This window comes from Strix aluco, chromosome 2, assembly GCF_031877795.1.
Source record: "Strix aluco isolate bStrAlu1 chromosome 2, bStrAlu1.hap1, whole genome shotgun sequence".
Classification (NCBI taxonomy): Eukaryota; Metazoa; Chordata; class Aves; order Strigiformes; family Strigidae; genus Strix; species Strix aluco.
In genome coordinates this window covers 137,234,858-137,256,640 of record NC_133932.1, presented here as the reverse complement: position 1 = coordinate 137,256,640, position 21,783 = coordinate 137,234,858, and the positions used below count along the sequence as shown (strand labels likewise).

At 65.5% G+C, this 21,783-nt stretch overlaps 2 protein-coding genes across 2 annotated transcripts in view; both read right to left on the bottom strand.

Moving 5' to 3' along the window:
• Positions 1-5,968: 5,968 nt before the first annotated feature.
• PHOX2A (paired like homeobox 2A) lies at positions 5,969-10,832 on the bottom strand. Its single transcript, XM_074817046.1, is given in 5 exon segments — positions 5,969-6,025; positions 6,027-6,230; positions 6,232-6,408; positions 8,032-8,219; positions 10,613-10,832. Coding segments are annotated over 5 exon segments (846 nt in total).
• A 5,554-nt stretch (positions 10,833-16,386) lies between these two features.
• The window catches only part of CLPB (ClpB family mitochondrial disaggregase), a 96,977-nt gene continuing 91,580 nt past the window's right edge, over positions 16,387-21,783 (bottom strand). Inside the window, exons 13-16 of the mRNA XM_074816588.1 lie at positions 19,617-19,690; positions 18,620-18,739; positions 18,144-18,248; positions 16,387-16,961 (exon numbers count right to left, since the gene is read on the bottom strand). Of these exons, the coding sequence (XP_074672689.1) occupies positions 16,710-16,961; positions 18,144-18,248; positions 18,620-18,739; positions 19,617-19,690 (551 nt within the window). The 3' untranslated portion in view covers positions 16,387-16,709. The remainder of the gene's footprint in view (positions 16,962-18,143; positions 18,249-18,619; positions 18,740-19,616; positions 19,691-21,783) is intronic.

The following is a 21,783-nucleotide window of genomic DNA, read 5'->3' as shown; positions in this document are numbered from 1 at the left end:
TACACCCCCCCTCGGACCCCCCCAAAATCTCCCCACAGTCCCCCCTGCCTTGCCACCCCGGTGAGTCCATGTCCTTCCCACGGGGGTCACCGCGATTGCCTGGGTGGGGGCACCCTGTGCTGGGGAGACCCCTGGGGGTGCTGCCTCCTGGGGGTCCTGCTTGCCTTTGGGGGGTCCTTGCTTGCCCCTGGGGGTCCCTACCTGCCTTTGGGGGGGTCCCTGCTTGCCTCCCTGGCTGTCCCTGCTTGCCTTTGGGTGGTCCTTGCTGCCCCTGGGGGGTCCCCACTTGCCCCTCGGGGGTCCCTGCTTGCCTTTGGGAGGTCCCTGCTTGCCTCCAGGCTGTCCCTGCTTGCCTTTGGGGGGGTCCCTGCTGCCTCTGAGGGGGTCCCCACTGCCGCTGTGGAGTCCCTGCTTGCCTTTGGGGGGTCCTTCTTGCCCCTGAGGAGTCCATGCTGCCTCCTGGGTGTCCCCAGTTGCCCCTGAGGAGTCCTCACTGTCCCCAGGGGTCCCTGCTTGCCCCCGGGGCTCCCTGCTTGCCCCTGGGAGGTTCTTGCTACCCCCCTGGGGGTCCCCACTTGCCTTTGAGGGGTCCCTGCTGCCCCCAGGGCCACATAACCCCAAGGTGGGGGTTGAGGAGGAGGCTGGGTGGGCACCCACCAACCTGAGCAGGGGCTCCTGCACCCACCGTGGGGGTCCCTCCCTGGGGCTGTGATACCCCCCCCTGGGATTGGGGTACCCCCGGGGGGGCAGTGAGCCCCACGCCTGCGCCCTGTTTCCCCCTTCCCCAGTGACATCACGGAGGAGGACCTGGAGGAGGCCGGTGTGCTGGACCCCGGGCACAAGCGCGTCCTCCTGGAGAGCCTCCAGCTCCACAAATAGCCGCATCCCACATCCCGGATCTGTGCATCCCACATCCCGGATCCGCACATCCCGCATCCTGTAGCTGCACATCCGGATTCGTGCATCCCACATCCCGCGGCCAAGCATCCCAGATTTCTGCATCCGTGGCTGCACATCCTGGATCCGTGCATCCCACGGCCGTGTGTCCTGGATTTGTGCACCCTGCGGCTGCACATCTGGATTTGTGCATCCCACATCCCAGATCCGTGCATCCCGCGGCTGCACATCCAAGATTTGTGCATCCCACATCCCGGATCCGTGCATCCCGCATCCCGCGGCTGCACATCCCGGATTTGTGCATCCCGCATCCTGGATCTGTTCATCCTGCATCCCACAGCCGTGCGTCCCGGATTTGTGCAACCTGTGGCTGCACATCCCGGATCTGTGCATCCTGCATCCCAGATTTGCGCATCCCGGATCCGTGCATCTGCATCCCGTGGCTGAGCATCCTGGATGTGCATCCTGCAGCTGCACATCCCGGATTTGTGCATCCCACATCCCGGATCTGTACATCCTGCATCCCACGGCTGCGCATCCTGGATTTGTGCATCCTGCATCCCAGATCCGTGCATCCCGGATTTGTGCATCCTGGATCAGTCCATCCGTGCTCCCGTGGCTGAACATCCTGGATCTGCACATCCCGCATCCTGGATCCGTGCATTCCCGCAGCTGTGCATCCCGGATTTGTGCATCCCACATCCTGGATCTGTGCATCCCGTGGCTGAGCATCCTGGATTTGTGCATCCTGCATCCCGGGTCCATGCATCCTGCAGCCGTGCATCCCGGATTGGGCATTCCACATCCGGATTTGCCAGATTTGTGCATCCTGCATCCCGGATCCGTGCATTTCCATGCATCCCACGGCTGAGCATCCTGGATCTGCACACCCCGCATCCCAGATCTGTGCATCCTGCATCCCACGGCTGCACACCCCGGATTTGTGCATCCACATCCGTGGCTGAGCATCCTGGATCTGCGCATCCCGGATCCGTGCATCCCGCAGCCCGTGCATCCCGGATTTGGCATCCTGCATCCCGGGTCCGTGCATCCATGCATCCTGTGGCTGAGCATCCTGGATCTGCACATCCTGCATCCCGGATCCCTGCATCCCAGATTTGTGCCTCCCGCATCCTGGATCCTGTGGCTGCACATCCCGGATCCCTCCATCACCACCAGCAGCCGTCACCAGCAGCCGGTGGAAGCACCAGGACCCCCCCAGCCTCCCCCCACCCCCCAACCCCCTCCTTGGGTGCTGGGTAACGGCAGGGGGGAGATTTGGGGGGGGGGCAGGGGGGAGGGTTTGGTGGGGGGGTGGGGGGGTGGGTCCTGGTCAGACAATTTCAGTGGGGGGGTCCCGCCGCTGGGGCCCCCCCTCCTTTAAGTTATTTCTTATTTATTGAGAGAAGGGACGAGCGTTCGTCTCATGGGCGGGGGGGGAGGGGGGGAGTCCTGCGGGGGGAAGTTTTTTGGGGGGACCCCGGGGACCTCTGGCTCCCCCGTCGCACCAGAGAGGAGGAAGAGAGGAGGAAGCTCGAGCAAAGTCGTGTCTCAACCCAAGTGCCTTCGTGCTGCCCGGAGGGGGGAATGGAACGGGGCGGGGGGGGGGCGAGGGGGCTCTGCCAGCCCCCACGGGTGACACCGGGCAGAACTTGGGGTCCCATCCCCACGCGGGGGGGTCCCGTTGCAGCAGAGCCAGATCAGTGCCTTCACCCAATCCCCCCCCCGCCACCGCCAGTGCCTCGGGGGTGCCCCCGCCCCCCAGCTCCCAGTTTGCCCATTAGGTACTTGCTGGATCCATGTTTCTCCCCTCACCCCCCCCCACCCCAGGGGCTGTGGGGTGGGCACCCAAAGCCCCCTGGGACACACCCCCCCCCCCCACCCTGCCGTGGGTGCTCAGCCCCAACCTCACCAAGTGCCCTTCCAGGGGGGGCCCCAGGTGGGGGTCCCCCAGCCGTGCCTTCCTCCACCCCCCCCAAACCCTTCCCCGCTGGGGTGACCCCCCCACCCCCAGGCTCTCCCCCTCCCCGTGGTCTGCACCCCAGGGGTGCTGGGGGGGTGATTCCCAGCCCCCCAGGACCCCCAGCCCCCCCCGCCCCGGGCCAGGCCCCGCTGCCGCTGCTCAGCTGAGATGAAGGATGGGCTGGACCGTGCCCCCCCCCCCCCCCGCTTCCCGACCCCCCCCAAATCCCCCTTCGTTTGGTGTGAACTTAATCCTACTAAAATGGCACCTGTCGGGCTCCGTGTGTGGGTGGTTTTTGTTAAATCGGGGTGGGGGGGGGGGGCGGGAGGGGGCCAGGGGGGCCCGGGGACAGCGCAGGAAGGAGCTGGATGAGGAACAACTCCCAGCACGGTCCAGGACCCTCCAGACTGGTTGTACTGGTCCCACCCATGATCTGGGACCCCCCAGGCTGGCCGTGCTGGTCCCAGTGTGATCTTGGACCCCCCCCCAGGCTGGACTTACTGGTCCCATCATGATCTGGGACCTTCCAGACGGGCCATACTGGTCCCAGTGTGATCTGGGACCCCCCCAGGCTGGCCGTACTGGTTCCACCATGACCCGAGACTCCCCGCAAGGCTGGCTGTACTGGTTCCAGCGTGCTCTGGGACCCCCCAGACTGGCCATACTGGTCCCAGCACAGTGGGGACCTGCCCCCTGTCGCCTCCCCGGGGCTGTCCCCGACTCCCCGCCCCTCGACACCCCCCTGCGGACCCCGACCCAGCACCCAACGGCTCAGCCCTGCGCTCACTTGGAGCGGGTATGCTGTGCCTGCACACCCTGCCTGCACTGCCCTGCCCGCACTCCCTGCCTGCACACCCTGCCTGCACTGCCCCTGCCCGCACTCCCTGCCTGCACTCCCTGCCCGCACTGCCCTGCCCGCACTCCCTGCCCGCACTGCCCTGCCCGCACTGCCCTGCCTGCACACCCTGCCCGCACTGCCCTGCCTGCACACCCTGCCTGCACTCCCTGCCCGCGCTGCCCTGCCTGCACTGCCCTGCCCACACTACCCTGCCCGCGCTCCCTGCCTGCACTCCCTGCCTGCACTGTCCTGCCTGCACTCCCCGCCTGCACTGTCCTGCCCCGCACTGTCTGCCCGCACTGCCCTGCCTGCACACCCTGCCCGCACTGCCCTGCCTGCACACCCTGCCTGCACTCCCTGCCCGCGCTGCCCTGCCTGCACTGCCCTGCCCACACTACCCTGCCCGCGCTCCCTGCCTGCACTCCCTGCCTGCACTGTCCTGCCTGCACTCCCCGCCTGCACTGTCCTGCCCGCACTGTCTGCCCGCACTGCCCTGCCTGCACACCCTGCCCGCACTGCCCTGCCTGCACACCCTGCCTGCACTCCCTGCCCACACTTGCCCTGCCTGCACTGCCCACCTGCACTCCCTGCCTGCACTCCCTGCCTGCACTGTCCTGCTGCACTCCCCGCCTGCACTGTCCTGCCCGCACTGTCTGCCTGCACTGCCCTGCCTGCACACACCCTGCAGCCCCTGGCCCCTCCCTGCCTATCCTGGGGGGGTGCAAAGCCCCGCCCCCCCCCCCCGGATTCTGCCCGCTGACATCCCGCTGCCGCGGGGACATTCCCCATCACCCCCCCGGGGCTCTCACGAGGTGCCACCCCCAGACCCTGCAGCCGCTCGGGACCTTTTGGGGCTGCGGGGGGGGGGGGGGGGCACACACCCCCAAAACACCCCGAAGGGGCTGGGGCTCTGCGACACCCCCGGGCATCACTTGGGGGGGTCCTGGTGGGCACAGGAGGGGCCCGGGGGGGGCATTGCAGCCCCCCCTCACCCCTTTTTGGGGGGGGGGGGGGGGTGTTGCAGCCAGGGCAGGGGGCTGGCGGCGTCTTCAATAAATAAGTTTTATTTGGATTAGTGTCGTTTGCAAAGGGGGTCAATAAATTACAGAACGGTTAAAAAACAAACAACAAAAAAAAAAAAAAAAGAAAAAAGGTGAAACCCCAAACCCACCTCAGCGGGATGGGGAGGGGGGGGCCCTTGGTGGGGGTGGGGGGACCCTCGGCGAGGAGGGGACGGGGACGGGGGTCCAACCGCCACCGCTGCACAGACACACGGATGGGACACCGGCGTGGTGGGTGCCAGGGCCCGAGCTGCCCGCCCCCCCCCCCAAGGTCACTTGCCGGGGGGTGACATGCTGGGCTGTTGGGGTGGGGGTGGTCCCAACTGCACCCGCTGGGTGGGAGCACCCGTGTCCCACTCCCAGTGCAGCGGCGACGGCCGCGAGGGGTCACGGATGCTCCGGGGGGGGTCATGGCTGCTCTGGGGGGGTCCTGGATCCTCTGGGGGGGGTCCCACCGGCTGCTCGGGGCGGGGGCTCAGCCCCAGCACAGCAGGATGGTGGCAGCATCCTGGGTTTCCCCCCCAAAATCTCACTGCACCCATGGTGGGGGGGGGTGTCTCCTGTCTCCTCCCCTCCAGTCCTGTCACCCCAGGGTGCTGCTGGGGGTGGGGGCAAATCCATGTCCACAGGCAGGATTGGGGGGGGCATCACCTCCTCCCTGCACCAGGTGGGGGGGGGTCTCACTGCCACACCCCCCCCCCAGGCTTCTCACCCCAGAAACCCCAACCCTAAAGTGCTTCCTCACCCTCACAGCCCACGGAGGGGGGCGGAGGGTGTCTCCTTGGGTGGGGGGGGGCACCACGCTGCTGTGGGGAGCCCCATATCTCCCCCCCCCAACCTCGGGGTGCACTGGGAGTCCCCCAAAAGCATGCCAGAGGGGCTGCTGCCCCCCCTGCCTCCCACCACTTTACACCCCCATGGTCCCACAGCACCCATGGGTGGGTGGTGCTGGTGGGGGCCCCCAGAGTCTGGGAGAGGGGTGGGGGGTCCTGTCGCACACCCCCCCACCACCACCCCGCAAGGAGCAGCGTTGGTGCAGGAGTGGGGGGGGGTCTGTCCCCCCCCGCCCCAATCCATCTCCCCACCAGCTGCTGGAGCATCACGGCTGGTGGGGGAGGGAGGAGGGTGGGGGGGGGGGCTGGGGAAAGGAGGGGCGGGGGGGTGGGGGGGGGGATTTTGGGGGGCAACCGGATCTGGCGATGGGGCTGATCAGAAGAGGTTTGTCTTGAGGGCGTTGGCTTCCGATGGAAAAGAGGAGAGGACGCCCGGAGAAGGGCCCGGGCAACGGTGTCGGCGGCTGCCAGGCCTTCAGCAGCTCGGCCGCGTTGGCCGCGCCGCCACCGGGGCTCACCCCGGGCCAGATGGGCGCCTTGAGGGGCTGCGGGGGGGGGTGACCGGGTCCATGGGTGGCCCCGCGCGGGACTGGGGCTCAGGCTGTTACCGGGGCTGCCGAGGCTGCCGGCGGCGGCGGGCAGGGACGCGGTGCTGTCGGGCGTCGGGCTGCAGTTGGATTCCTTGGACTCGTCGTCTTCCGAGGAAGAGCGCGGTTCCGGCTTCTTGGCGGAGGGGCCGGTGGTGCCGCCCCCCCCCTTGGCGTTGGCCGCTCGCTCCTGTTTGCGGAATTTGGCTCGGCGGTTCTGGAACCACACCTGGAGGGGATGGCAGAACCCCAAAAACCGGGGGGGGGGGGGGGTTTGGGGCACCCCGGGGTGCTGCTTGTGACATCCCCACTCCCGCGGGTGAAGGGTTTTCCCTGGTAGCACGTGGCTGGGGGGTGTGTGTGTTAATATATTTAAATATATTTAAATACACTGAAAACCGGCGTCGCAGCATACAGCCTGCACCCACCCTGGGCTCCCTGTGGGTCCCCCCATCCTCGGGACAAGGACACCATGGCCTCCCCATGAGCCCCCCCATCCTTGGGACAAGGACCCCACGGCCCCCCCCATCCTTGGGACAAGGACCCCACGGCTCCCCCATGAGCCCCCCCATCTTTGGGACAAGGACCCCACAGCCCCCCCTGATCCTTGGGACAAGGACCCCACGGCCCTGTGCCCCCCCCCCATCTTTGTGACAAGGACCCCATGACCCTGTGGGTCCCCCCATCTTTGTGACAAGGACCTGTGCCCCCCCATCGTTGGGACAAGGACCCCACGGCCCCCCCATCTTTGGGGCTGGGACCCCACAGCCCTGTGGGTCCCCCCCACTCTTGAGGCCCGCTGGGCAGGCTGGAACCCCCCCCGACCGAGGTGGGGGGCAGGTTGGGGCACCCAGGACAATCCCTCCCAAGCTGTCCCCATGTCACCGAGCTGTGGGTCACCCTGGCTTGGGGGGACAGCAGGCAACCCCCCCACACCCCCCCAAGAGCAAACCCAGAGCCCATGCTGGGTGCTCCAGTCCCACACGCCCCCACCTCATCCCTGTGTGGTTCCCCATTTCCCGGCACAGCCCCCCATGACCCAGCACGGCCCCATGACACCCACCGAGCCCCCGTGGAAACGGGGGACCCTTATTTGTCCCCTGGGTGCTGACAAAGTGACACCCTCCCCCCCACGGTGCCCGGGCCCCACGCTGGGGGGGCAGAACCTGCCCCAGAGCACCCAGTTTCCACCCAAACCCAAAGGGGACACCCCCCCGTGCACCCCACAGACCCCATGGCTGGGTTGGGGGGTCATGGGGGGGTTCCCCTCCTGCTGTGGGATGTCACCCTCCCCATTGACCACCCTGGAGCAATGTCCCCCTCTCTGGGGGGGCCACACCGGGACCCTCACAGGGGTGGAGGTGCTGATGAAGAGGGGGGGTCTACACTGAAAAAGGGAGGGTCTGCACTGAAAAAGGGGGGGTCTGCACTGAAAAAGGGGGGGGTCTGCACCACCAAAGGGGCCTCTCCCCACCCCCCACAGCCTCTCCCCGAACCCCAACGACCCCCCACACATTTGGGGCCCTCCTAAATCCTTGCTTCCGCGTACCGGGGGATGTGTCACGAACCACCCCCCCCCTCCCCAATCTTTGCTGGTCCTCCGGGGGGATTCCTCCAAACTCCCCCCCCCAAGCAGAGCAGGGAACTGCCACACCCCATCCCCTCACCACAGTGTATGTGGGGGGGTCCCAACACCCCCCCCTCGCCCCCCCATCACCTCCCCGACAGGCGGGGAGCGAAGCGTCGTGGTCTCAAGGCTGGGGCGCAGCTGCTGGACCTGGTCTAAGCGACCAGACCCCCCCCTCCCCCGAACCCCCCCCCACATCCCGGGGGGCCCCCCCCGGCAGCTCACCTGCACCCGGGCCTCGGTGAGGTCGATTTTGAGGGCCAACTCCTCGCGCGTGTAGATGTCGGGGTAGTGGGTCTCGGCGAAGACCCTCTCGAGCTCCTTCAGCTGGGAGCTGGTGAAGGTCGTGCGGATCCGGCGCTGCTTCCGCTTCTCGTTGATCCCCGACGGGTCCGAGAAGAATTTGTAGGGCACTGGGGGGGGAAGGAGAAAGTTAGGGGGGGGTGAGTGGGGCTGGAGCAGCGGGTAAGGCCGCAGGGACACGGAGGGCAAGGGGCAGGCAGGAGAGGAGGGAGGGGGTGGAGGGATGGGTCAGGCAGGGATGGAGCAGGCAGGGATGGAGCGGGCAGGGATGGAGCAGGCAGGGATGGAGCGGGCAGGGATGGAGCGGGCAGGGATGGAGCAGGCAGGGATGGAGCAGGCAGGAATGAGTGGGCAGGGATGGGTCGGGCAGGGATGGATCGGGCAGGGATGGGTCGGGCAGGGATGGATCGGGCAGGGATGGGTCAGGCAGGGATGGAGCGGGCAGGGATGGAGCCGGCAGGGATGGGTCAGGCAGGGACGGATCGGGCAGGGATGAGCAGGCAGGGATGAGCGGGCAGGGATGGAGCGGGCAGGGATGGAGTGGGCAGGGATGGAGCGGGCAGGAATGGAGCAGGCAGGAATGGAGCAGGCAGGAATGGAGCAGGCAGGAATGAGCGGGCAGGGATGGAGCGGGCAGGGATGGAGCGGGCAGGGATGAGCAGGCAGGGATGGAGTGGGCAGGGATGGAGCAGGCAGGAATGGAGCAGGCAGGAATGGAGCAGGCAGGGATGAGTGGGCAGGGATGGGTCAGGCAGGGATGGAGCGGGCAGGGATGAGTGGGCAGGGATGGAGCGGGCAGGGATGAACAGGCAGGGATGGATTGGGCAGGGATGGAGCGGGCAGGGATTCACTGGGCAGGGCAGGCAGGAGCAGCGGGCAGAGCACACTGGGCAGGATGCAGGAAGAAGGGATGGAGCAGGCAGAGATGGAGCAGGCAGGGTGGGCAGGAGCGGCAGGCGGGATGAAGGGAGCGGGGATGGAGCAGGCAGGGATGGATCAGGCAGGGATGAGCGGGCAGGGATGAGCAGGCAGGGATGGAGCAGGCAGGGATGAGCGGGCAGGGATGGAGCGGGCAGGGATGGAGCAGGCAGGGATGAGCAGGCAGGGATGAGCAGGCAGGGATGGAGCGGGCAGGGATGGAGCGGGCAGGGATGGAGCGGGCAGGGATGGAGCGGGCAGGGATGAGCAGGCAGGGATGAGCGGGCAGGGATGGAGCGGGCAGGGATGGAGCGGGCAGGGATGAGCAGGCAGGGATGGAGCGGGCAGGGATGGAGCGGGCAGGAGTTCACTGGGCAGGGACGGAGCAGGCAGGGCAGGCAGGAGCGGATGGAGAGGGCAGGACACACCGGGCAGGACACACCGGGCAGGGCAGGCAGGACAGGCAGGACGGGCAGGACAGGCAGGGCGGCCGCGGATCTCGGGCGCTGCCCCCCCCGCGCCCCCCGGTCCCCGTCGTTCGTTGCCGCCACCGCCCCCTCGGCGGGACGCGGGGCCCCGGGCGGCGGGAGCGGGGCCGGGGGGGGGACCGGGGACCGGGGGAGGGGATCGGGACCGGGGGGAGGATCGGGGGGGGCGGCCGGTGCCCTCCGACGGCTCCTTCGTTGTCGGCGCATCCGCGGGCAGCGCGTCCGCGGCGGCAACGAAAACGGAGCCGGGGGGTGGGGGGCGGCGGCGGTGACCCCCTCCCAGCCCCGCTCCGGGGCCGCCGCCGGGCCGGGGACCTCGGGGGCTCCACGGCCGCGCTGTCGGGGGCGGCCCCGGGACCGGGGGACAGCGGGGGCGGCCGTGCCGGGGCTGCGGGCACCGGCGGCACCGGGCACCGATCGCACCGAACACCGGCGGCACCGGGCACCGGAGGCAGCGGCCACCGACGGCACGGGGTACCGCCGGCGGCTGGTACGGTCGGTACCGGGGACCCGACGGCAACGGTTACCGACGGCATCGAGCCCTGACGGTATCGACGGCAGCGGTCAACGACGCCACCGAGTACCGGCGGCATCGGGCACCGACGGCACCGGGGACCGACGGCACCGAGCCCTGACGGTACCGGGCATCGACGGCAGCGGGAACCGGCGGTATCGGTCATCGACGGCACCGAGTACCGGCGGTATCGGGCACCGACGGCACCGGGAACTGACGGCAGCGGGCCCTGACGGCACCGGGAACCGGCAGTATCGGGCACTGACGGCACCGGGAACCGACGGCACCGAGCCCTGACGGCACCGAGCACCGGCGACAGCGGGAACCGGTGATATCGGGCACCGACGGCACCGAGTACCGACGATATCGGGTACGGGCGGCAGCGGGAACCGACGGCACCGAGCCCTGACGGCACCGGCAGCAGCAGGAATCGGTAGCACCGGGGACCGACGGCACCGGGAATCGGCGGCACCGACGGGCACCGACGCCGGCGGCCGCTCGGGGGGTCCCGCCGGGTTTGGGAGCGGGACCGGGGAGGCGGGGAGGGGCGGGAGGGGCGGTTGGGGGTGTCCGGTTCCGTTACCTGCCGAGTAGGGCGAGGGCTGGTGGTCGCGCAGCGCGCCCAGGGCGCAGTTGGCGGAGGCGAGGGGGGGGCAGGCGGGCCCGGCGGGGAACCCCCCCCGCATGGGGCTGTACTGGAAGGAGCCGGCCTGGCTGCAGGGGCTGAACTCGTAGGCGGACGCCTCCATGGCGGCCACGCAGGAGTCGTAGGAGTTGAGGTAGGAGTAGTCCATGGCGAACATGGAGCGGCCCCGGCTACCGCCCGCCCGTCACCGTCGCCTCCTGCCCGCCGGCCCCCGGCCCGCCCCCGCCATCCGCCGCCCCAGCCCGCCCCGGGCCGCCGCGCCCCGTAAATATACCGGCGGGGGGAGCGGCGGACAAAGGCTGCGCTCGCCGGGGGCTTTTGCATGACAATATCTCCCGGGGCCGGCGGGCGCAGCAGGAGCGGGCGGAGCCGACGACACCCCCCCCCCCCCCCCCCCGCCCCCCCCCCCCTCCCCGCCCTTAACCCTTCGTGGGCGCCCGAACCACCCCCCACACCCCCCGCCCCGCTCCGGTCCCGGCAGCCGCGCACGTCGGGGCGGCCCCTCGGGCTCTGTCGGTGTCCCGGCCCCGCGGTAGGGCCCCCCCCCGCCCGCCCCCCCGGGAAACAGCACCAGCGGCCCCGGCCCCATCCTCATCCTCAACCCCATCCCAATTCCATCTTCATCCTCAGCCCCAGCCCCGTCCTCATCCTCATCATCATCATCCCCATCCCCACCTCAATTCCATCTTCATCCTCAGCCCCAGCCCCACCCTCATCTTCATCCTCACCCTCATCCTCATCCCCATCCTCATCCCCTCCCCATCCCAATTCCATCCTCATCCTCATCTTCATCTTCATCCCCATCCTGCTGTGCCCCCCTGCAGCCCTCCAGATCCATCCCCCTCCGCCCTCCCTCCACAGACACCCCACAGCAGCACGGGGGGGGGGCCCGGAGGCACCCACCCATGGGGTCAGCCCCCCACCCCCGGTAGAGCCGGGGCCCCCCCGCCAGCGCAGCCGCTGTGCCCCAGGGACAGCAGCCCCCCCAACCCCCCGCCCCTCTCAGGGGTCCCGCGGGGGCGGGGCGGGGGCTGGGGGCTCCTTTGTACCCCACGGGGATGGGGGGGGGGGGGCGCGGGATGACCCCGGGGTGGGGGGGCACTGGGCACCCCTAACGGACCCCCAAGGGGGTGGCCGCCCCCCTTCCGCACCCAGGGGGGTGGGGGTGGGGGCTGCGGGCCCCCTGATGTGGGGGAGCGGGGGGGACGACAGGCAGCAGATTGTCCCCTATGGGTCATCCCCCCCCGACCGGGTCCCCCAGCACTGCGACGGGCCCATCGTCCCTGGGACCCGCGTCCAGGGTCGGGGGGGACACGGGGCTCCCTTTTTTGTGGGGGGGGAGTCTGTGGGGCTGAGCATCCCACGAGCAGGGGGGGCAGCAGGGGCACCCCCCACCCATGGGTGCGCGGGGGGGGAGCAGGGGGGCTGCCGGGGGTGTGTGTGGGGAAGCTCAGCCCCCCCCTCCTCTCCCTGGGGGGCTCTGCCCTTTGCCCCCCCACCCCAACCCCCAAATTTGCAGCCCGGATGAATTTCAAAGCGCCTCATCCCCCCCCCCCGCTGCCCCCCCCCCGCCCGGCTGAGGCCGAGGTAAAGGCTTTGCCCCTTTTCAGCGGCACCGGGGGGTGCGGGAGGGTGGGATTTGGGGAGGATTTAGGACATTTTCAAGACAAACACTTTCACTAAAGAGGATTTAAAAGTCTAATTACTCCGGGCTAAGGGCTTTGTGCCCCCCCGCCCCGGGGAGGAGGGGGGGTCCTGCCCTCCCAGCGGGCACCCCGGGGGGGGGGCGGGGGGGGCGGGGGGGGGAAGGCCGGACCCTGCCCAGGTCCTGGGGGCTCGGCTCTGCCCGGGGCTGGGGCGCTGGGCCCTGCCCCCCCTGTCCTGGGGGCTGCCCAAGGCCTGTCCTGCCCCACGTCCTGCCCCACATCTTGCCCCACATTCTGCTCCACATTCCGCCCCATGTTCTGCTTCATCTCCTGCCCCACATCCTGCCCCATGTCCCACCCCATCTCCTGCCCCATCTCCTGCCCCACTCCTGCCCCACATTCTGCCCCATGTTCTGCCTCATCTCCTGCCCCACATCCTGCCCTGCATCCTGCCCCACATCCCACCCCACATCCCTCCCCATGTCCTGCTCTACATCCCGCAGGGCATAGCCGGTCCCCCCACTCCTGCCCGGGCTCCCCAATCTGGGTCCAGCTCCGGTTCCCCGCGTGGGACCCTGGGGACACCCGTGGGTGCGGGCAGAGGTGTGTGGGTGTGGGGGGGGGGTGGTTGTTTCCCACCCTGGCCCACCCCAGCTGCGCCGGCCGAGCGGGCAGGTTGCTAAACAAGTTAATTAGATCACGGAGCTGGAGGCTGGCGGCTGAGCGAGAGCCCCGACTGTCAGGCTGCTGGAGTTGTGAAAAAGTTAATTCAATTAAGTTTTCCCTCTAAACTAATTAGGCAGCAATCTGCCACGCAAGGAGCTGCTGCTATTGCTACCCAGAGCCAGGGGCAGAACGGGGCGGGGGGGGGGGTGGGGGGGGTGAGGAGGATGAGGGGATGAAGGGGGAGAGGAGAGGGAGCGGGACAAGGCGGGGAGGTGGGGGGGGGGAAGTGGGATGGGGGGTGAATCGGGGCGTCCCGCCCCTGCTTGGCCCGGGGTGGGGGACAGTGGCGGGGAGACCCCCCCACATCCCCGCGGCTCCCGTGGGAGCTGAGATGCAGATGTGGGGGACACGTCCTGATTTTGGTGGGACACCCAGTTGTCCCCAGCATCACCTGATGGGGTGGGGGCACAGACTGACACCTCCCCCCCCCCCCATGAAGCGGGTGGCAGTGGGGAGGGCTGGGCACAGCAGAGGAGCCGGGGACAGGGGCCCCCCCATCCTGGTGCCCTCGAGGACTTGGGGACAGGGACCCTCTGTCCCACCGGGCTCCGGGGGCCACCCATGACCTGAGGGCCTGGGTGGGCCAGGGCCCTTCTGGAGCTGGAGACACTATGGGGACCCCCCCTCTGATGGGACCCCCCCTGTGACAGGACCCTCGTTGGGCACCACCCGTGCCCCCCGCACAGCTCAAGTCCCAGCTTTGTCGGGGTCGTTGACCAGGCGCAGCCCGTGGCAGCATCGTCCCCATCCCCTCCAGGCCGTGGCACCCTCACAGGGGACCCCCAGGTTTTACTCTGTTGTTGGGGGGTCCCGGCCCCGCCGCCACGGGACAGGTCCAACGGTGCCGGAGGCCTCCGGCCGCCGCCGCTTTGTTCCCGGTGACAAAGCCCCGAGCCGGGGCTGCACCGAGGCCCCTCCGCTCGCTGGAGCTCGCCTGCCCCTAATCGAATTAGAAGCCCGGCACGGGGCTGAAGGCTGCCGGTAATTGAATTTCCCCCGTCACAGCCTGATGTTTCTCCCCTCTGGATCCTGCCTCCCGTTTATTGTTCCCGGCCCGGCTGCGGTGGCACATTTATTTGATCTGTCAGAGGGAGCCCTTTCACCCGCTGCTGTTGGCTCGGAGGACGCCGGCGCTGCGCCTCCAGCACAATTAAAAACAAATAAAACGATCGGGAGGGCCCCGTGTGCTCCCCCAGTTGCTGCCCTGGCTGGGACGCTCCTGCTGATGGGACTCTTGTGGCTGAGCTCTCGGGGGGGGGATGGCACGGCATGGCATGGCATGGTATAACACGGCATGGCATGGTATGTCACAGCATGGAATGACATGGCACAGCATGGCATGGCATGGAATGACATGGCATGGCATGGTATGGCACGGCGTGGCATAGCACAGCACGGCATGTCATGGCATGGAATGGCATGGAATGGCATGGCACAGCAAAACACGGCATGGTATGGCATGGTATGGCACGGCACGGCATGGAATGGCATGGTATGACATGGCACAGCATGGCACGGCACGGCACAGCAGGGATTGGCACGGCATGGAATGGAATAGCACAGCACAGCACAGCCTGGCACGGCACGGGCCAGCGTGGTACAACACGGCCTGGCCCGGCAAAGCGTGGCGGAGATGGGTGTAGTGTGGCCCAGAATGGCGTGGCAGGGCAGAGGGTGGCACGGCCCAGCGTGGGGTGACACGGCGTGACAGCGGGTGATGGCGCCGCACGGCTCAGTGTGGCTCGGCTCGGCTCACCTGGCCAGGGGCTCCCCGCATCCCGCAGCTCCAGAGGCCTCATCCTGATCCCAATCCCGATCCTGATCCCGATCCTGTTCCCGCCCCAGTGGGACCCGCGTCACCGGGTGCCCCAGCCCGGCGGTGTCGGTGTGGGGGTGCTGGTGTCATGGCACGGGGTTGGGGGACACACACGGAGGGAGCTGCTCGCTGGGGCTGCCTGGAGGGCACCGGCCTTCATCCCCACAGTCTGCCTCAGCGCCACGCAGCGCTGCCAGGCACCCCCTGGCACCCCCAGGCAATCCTGGTACCCACCAGGCACCCTGAGCAGCATCCCCCAGCCCCCAGCCCCCCTGGGCACCCCCCAGCACCCCTGGGCACCCCCCAGCACCCCTGGGCACCCCTGAGCACACCCAGCACTCACCAGCACCCTCTGGGCAACCCCAGGCACCCCCTGGGCACCCCTGGGCACCCCTGGCACCCCCCAGTACGCCCCTGTGAACCCCTGGGCACTCCCGGGCAACTCCCAGCACCTCTGTGCACCCCCAGGCACCCCCCAGCACTCCTGTGCACCCCTGGGCTCTGCCCCCCTTGCCCCCCACCCCACCTTTTTCAGCCCCATTTCCCCTTGCACACACACCCACCCCCCCTAGTTTTGGGGCCTGGCTGGCACCCGGGGAGCCCCTGGGGACCCCGGTTTGGCCCCACGGTGATGCCCATCCTGCCCCGGGGCTGTTGTGGTGCCGGATCTCAGCCGGGGGGAGCTGAACCCCCACATCCATCGGCGTTTTTCGTCGCTGCGGGAGGGGACGATCTCTGGGGTGCTTTGGGGAGGCCGCTCACTGCCCTGCGAGGCACCTTGGTGTTTTTGGGGGACCCCCCCCTCCCCAAACCCTGCCCCCCACTGCAGCCCTGCCCACTCGGGGTGAGGAGGGTGGTCGAGAGGGGACCACGGGCACGAGGCGGCTCCGTTTTGGCAGTTTTTCCCCCATTTTTTCAGCCTTCCTTCCCCCTCTTCGCAGGCAGCGCTTGGGTCCGCGGCAGCGTCGTGGAATTGAGCCCCAACGGCAGGAAACGATGACAGGGATGGGGACGGTGAAGGCAGCGCCCCTAAACCATCACATATCCCCTCAAAAATGTGCCAGCGCCAAAAAAACCCCACCCTGTGGGGACGCTGGGGCAAGGGGGGGCTTCACTTTGCTGGGCCACGTGTCCCCCGCCAAACCCTGGCAAGCTCGGAGCTGGTTGCTCAAAGAAAATGGGGGAAATCGGGAGGATTTTTTCCCCTTTGGTGGGGCAGGATCCGGCCCTGCAGAGCGCAGGGAACCTCCAAACACGGTGGAAAAATCCAATTTTTCCCGGTGAGAGACGCCTGCCGGCGCTTGTCTGGGCCGGGGCCCTTTGCTCCAGCTCTGCCATGGGGCCAGCTTGGGTTAAGCCCGGTATTAAATATTTCCTGGAAGCAGGGTCAGAGGAAAAGCAGCGGGGGGACGTGGGGGTGCTGGTGACGGCTCCCAGCGGCGGGTGGGAGGTGCAGGAGTGTCCTGCCCACGGGCAACCCCCCCCCCACCCCCGCTCTCCCCACACCAGACGCAGAAGGGGTGTATGCGCAGGCCGCGTTTATTGCAATAAATAACAAGAAAAACGGGCAAAATGCAGACTCAGAGTTCTTGGGGGGGTTTAAAATCAACCTGTGGCACGGTCAGGCCCTGTCCCCCCCCACCCCAGGTGCTTCTTTAGGGCTGACAAATCCCACCTGACGCCAGTACGGGCTGAAATCTGCTGTTTTCCTGGTTTTTAAAAAGCCCCAACACCTTCTCCCCCCCCGCCCCCAGGACCCCAAAGGGTCAACGCGGCACCTGGTCACCCCAGAACAGGCCGGGGGGGGGCAGGTCCCGCGCCCCCAGTCCGGGGGGTGTGTTCTCGCCTACAAGAAGTGCGCGATGTTCTCGGGGTGCAGCGGCGCCTGGATGTCCAGTCTCCGGGCCGTGCTGTCCTTGTCCACGATCTCCAGGCGCAGGGTGGGCGCTTTGGGGGTCTGGGCGCCCGCGGAGGCGCCGTCGGGGCCCCTCAGGGGCTGCGTGCGGGAGCCCTCCACGGCCAGGCGCAGGGTGCAGCCGGGGGGCAGCAGGTCCTGCTCGTGGGCCGCCGCCAGCTGGTTCACCACGCGCCGCTCCACCTGTGGGACGGGCGGGCAGTGCCTCAGCACCCCTCAGCTCAGCACCCCAGCACCTCAGCACCCCTCAGCACCCCACAGCTCCTCAGCACCCCACAGCTCAGCACCCCTCCCTCAGCACCCCACAGCTCCTCAGCACCCCAGCACCTCAGCACCTCGGCACCCCAGCACCTCAGCACCCCACAGCTCCTCAGCACCCCAGCACCTCAGCACCCCTCAGCACCTCAGCACCCCGCAGCCCTGGGCTCCCCGGGCCACCTTTAGGGTTTGCTACTGGCCATCAATTATGGCTTGCTATGGAGTATTTTTTATTTATTATTATTTAGTCTGATTTTTCATCAGAAATCCCCTGCCACCCTCATTATTTTTTATTATTATTTATTATTATTTATTATTTACTATCATTTACTATTATTTACTATTATTGATTATTTATTATTATTTATTCTGATTTTTATCAGAAATCTCCTGCCACTCTTACAATTTATTATTTATTATTATTTACTACTGATTATTCTTTATTCTGATTTTTTCATCAGAAACCCCCTGCCACACTTATTATTTACTATTATTTACTATTATTTATTATTATTTACTTTGATTTTTCATCAGAAACCCCCTGCCATCCTTATTATTTACTATTGATTATTTATTTACTCTGATTTTTTATCAGAACCCCCTGCCATCCTTATTCTTTATTATTGATTATTTCCTATTAAATAATTATTAATTATTGATTTTAATCAAAACCCCCCTGCCATCCTTATTAAATATTTATTATTATTGATTTTTCATCAGAACCCCCTGCCATCCTTAGTATTTGTTATTGATTATTATTGGTTATTCTGATTTTTCATCAGAACCCCCTGCCACCCTTATTATTTATGAATTTATTATTGATTCTTTATTCTGATTTTTCATCAGAACCCCCCGCCACCCTTATTCCTTCCTCTTTTTTATTATTTATTCTGATTCCCCATCAGAAATCCCCGCCCACCCCAACCATTTACCCCCCGTGGCACACACCTCCGCCAGCTCCCCCCTGGCGCTATGGGGACCCCCTTGTGTGACACAGAGCCAAGCCCCAGCCCCCCCGTGCCCCCCCCGCCCCGTGCTCCCCAACCAGGCAGCGCAGGGCTGGGGGCGATGCCCTGGGCCTCCCCCACACTCCGGCCGTGCCTTCACCTCGTGTTTGATGGAGCGGGCGCCGTAGTGCAGGTTGTAGCCGTCAGCCAGCACGTCCATCACCTCCCTGTCCCAGAGCAGGGTGATGTTGTGCCTCGCCTTGGCCTGGCATGTGAGGAAGAGGAGGAGGAGGAGTTACTGACACCTTCGAGCAACGCCGGCACCCCATCCCTCGACACCACGGGGTGCTGAGCAGCCCCAGCCCCAGGAAAGCCACCAGAGCCACCAAAGCCAGCGCCCCCCCCCCCCCAATTCCTATTTATCCCCCCCCCAAGAGCTCAGATCAAGAGAGGAAGAACCGTCCCCCCCGTCCCAAGAGGTCCCCACCCCCCCAAGCAGGGTCCCCTCACACGTGTAATGATGTGGGTTCACTCTGTGTCTGCATCAGGAGGCTGAAGGCTCGGGCAGGGATTGATTCCTCCTGCTTGTGCACCACTTGAGGAGTTACCTCGCAAGCCGCGGGTGGGTTTTTTTACCTTCTTGGCCCAAAAGTTCAGCTCCTTGTTGACAAGCTGGATGAGCTCCGAGTGGCAGAAAGGGAGAAAATAGACAATCTCGTTGATCCTCCCCAGGAACTCGTCTCGTCGGAAGTGAGCCTGCAGGGATAAGGGGGGGAAGGTCAGGGACAGTGAGTGACGGTAACAAAATCCCAGAATCATGGAGGTTGGAAAAGCCCTTGAAGCTCCTCCAGTCCAACCATGAACCTCACCCTGACCGTTCCCAACTCCACCAGATCCCTCAGCGCTGGGTCAGCCCGACTCTTCAACCCCTCCAGGGATGGGGACTCCCCCCCTGCCCTGGGCAGCCCATTCCAACGCCCAACAACCCCTTCTGCAAAGAAATCCTTCCTAAGAGCCAGTCTGACCCTGCCCTGGTGCAGCTTGAGGCCATTCCCTCTTGGCCTGCCGCTGGTTCCTTGGCTCAAGAGACTCATCCCCCCTCTCTGCACCCTCCTCTCAGGGAGTTGGAGAGGGCCAGGAGGTCTCCCCTCAGCCTCCTCTTCTCCACACTAAACCCCCCCAGTTCCCTCAGCCGCTCCCCATCACACCTGTGCTCCAGACCCTGCACCAGCTCCGTTGCCCTTCTCTGGGCACGCTCGAGTCATTCAATCCCTCTTCAGAACCACCTTAAAGAAACTCCCGTGTCGTTGCTGCCGTTGGGTTTTCCTGGCCCCCAGGAGCTGAGCAGACCCCCGGGAGAGCAGAGAACCCCCCAAATCCCACAGCAGCACTTCCCAACCCCTGTTCCCCTTCTTGTCTCACACCGTTGCTCTAATACAAGAGCACAGGGAGCGAAGAAGCAGCTGATATTTATTTCTGCTGGGCTCTGACCTGACATCTTTGTGGCTGGAAAGTTAAAAAAAAAAATGACACCGCGTCACTTGTCTCAGCGCTGGGGGAGGAAAACGGGGGGTATGGCATCGAGTGACCAAAGCTCGGAGAACATAAGCCATGAAAAAAAAATCATCCCTACCTTCAAGATGGGGCGAATAACCTTTTCTTTGAACTGCTTGGAGATGGTTATCTTGCTGGACATCTGGACGTCGTCTGAAAGACAGGAGGATGGGGGGTGTTGGTGGCTACGGGGGGGGACCAGCTTCTGGAGGAGGGATGAGCCAAGCAGCGTGGCAAGGAGCTGGTGGCTGGGCAGGGGGGGCAAGGTGGGGGTCTGGAGGGGGCTTTAGAACAGACCCAGAACCTCCACGGGTGCCACCAGCCACGCTTGGTTTGGCAGGGGGGTGTCCCTGCGCTGGAGGCTCCGGACAGGGGGGCTGGGTCTCCTGTGGCTGCTCCCCCCCACCCCACTGTGCACGCTGGGTGCCCAAGAGCACCCTACACACGGGCTCTGCCCCCACTTTCTGCCCTGCACCCCCCCCGGAGCTGCTGTCCGGACGTTTTAGGGGACACAAATTCTCGCTTGGCCTCCGCGTGCCCCAGCCAGCGACCGGGCTCTGGGAGCTGGAGATGATTCCATTGCACCCAGGGGACACCGTCACCCAGGGGGACATCGTCACCCGGGGCTGCTCCGCGGAGGCTCCCGCAGCTCTGGCACAGAGGGAGGGTCCCCAGAGCCTTCAGCAACCAGCAAATCCCCCTGGTCAGACTTTGCAGCCGGAGTCTACTTCCCTCAGCTGACTGCAGATGGAGCCAGGGTCTGGCTGGCTCCCAAATCCCAGCTCAGAACGACACGATGAGGGTTCAGATGCAGGGTTTTACCTCTTTGCCACCCAAATCCCCTCTTCTCTTTGCCTTCACTGCCTCATTTCCTCCTCCATCTTTATGCATTTAACTCCACGTGCTATTTTTAACGCAGGGACGCTCAGCAGGAGATCCCTCGTGCCTGGATAGGACCTTGACACGCAGGGTGGTGCAGAAAGACCCATGCTGGGTGCTGGGAGCCTTGGCGAGGATCGTTGCACCCCCAGCAGCGGCAGAAGGGGCTCTGGGGCTTCACTGGACTGACACTGGTGCGCAACAAAGCGGAGCTGTGAGCTCCAAAATGGCACCAGGGGTGCCTGGGGGTGTCCTTGGAATTTCCTGGGGATGTCCTAGGTGTCCTGGGGATGTTCTGAGGGTGTCTTGGGGGTGTCCTGAGGGTGTCCTGGGGTGTTCTGGGTGTCCTGGGGGTGTCTTGAGGGTGTCCTGGGGGTGTCCTGGGGGTGTCCTGGGTGGCCTGAGGGTGTCCTGGGGATGTCTGGGGGTGTCTTGAGGGTATCCTGAGGGTGTCCTGGGGGTGTCCTGGGTGGCCTGAGGGTGTCCTGGGTGGCCTGGGGGTGTCCTGGGGGTGTTCTGGGTGGCCTGAGGGTGTCCTGAGGGTGTCCTGGAGGTGTTCTGGGTGTCCTGGGGGTGTCTTGAGGGTATCCTGGGGGTGTCCTGGGGGTGTCCTGGGTGGCCTGAGGGTGTCCTGAGGGTGTCCTGGGTGGGGGTTTTGCTGCACAGTGCGGGGCAGACGGACAGGGCGGCCACGCGGGTCTGAATGGAGTTGGGGGGTCTTTGATTAGAAGGATTTGGCCCGTTTCACTTCTCTGTTTTCTGCTAAAAGACCCCAAAGAGTTTTTCCGATAGCAACAGGGATTTGGCAGTGCGCTCTGGAAGGGGAGAGCTGGAGGAGGCGGCGGAGACAGAGCTGCCCCCGACATTCAGGTTTTGCCACCTGCAATATCTCGCAGAGATGCAGCGGAAGCGGCTCCTTGCCTTTATCTTTCCATTTATCTGCCCGCCCAGGCACTCACGCTGACCTCCAGGCCGCTGCCTTCACCAGCAGCTCCACGCCAAGAGTCAGTAAATTGCGAGGAGCTCCACAAAACTCAATTGAGGGCGAGCTCCTGAGCCAAAACGCATTTTCCGGCCGTTCGCTCACTGCAGCTGTCTGCTGTGCAGGTCTAGAAATTAAAATTCAATGCTTTCCTCATTTAGGAGAAAAGCGCTTGGCATTTTAAAATGTTATTCTTGAAAGTTCAGTTGCAGGCATGCTTTGTCCTTTACCTAGTTTGATTGAAGTTTAAAGATTCTGAATTAAGGCAGCTTTGGCATCCACTTCTCAAAACAAAAAGGAAGAGACAGTGAGAAAGAAGCTGGAAAATACATTTGATGCCAAAACGCAACATTTTTTCCTGCTCCTGCGGAGCCGTGGCTGCGGT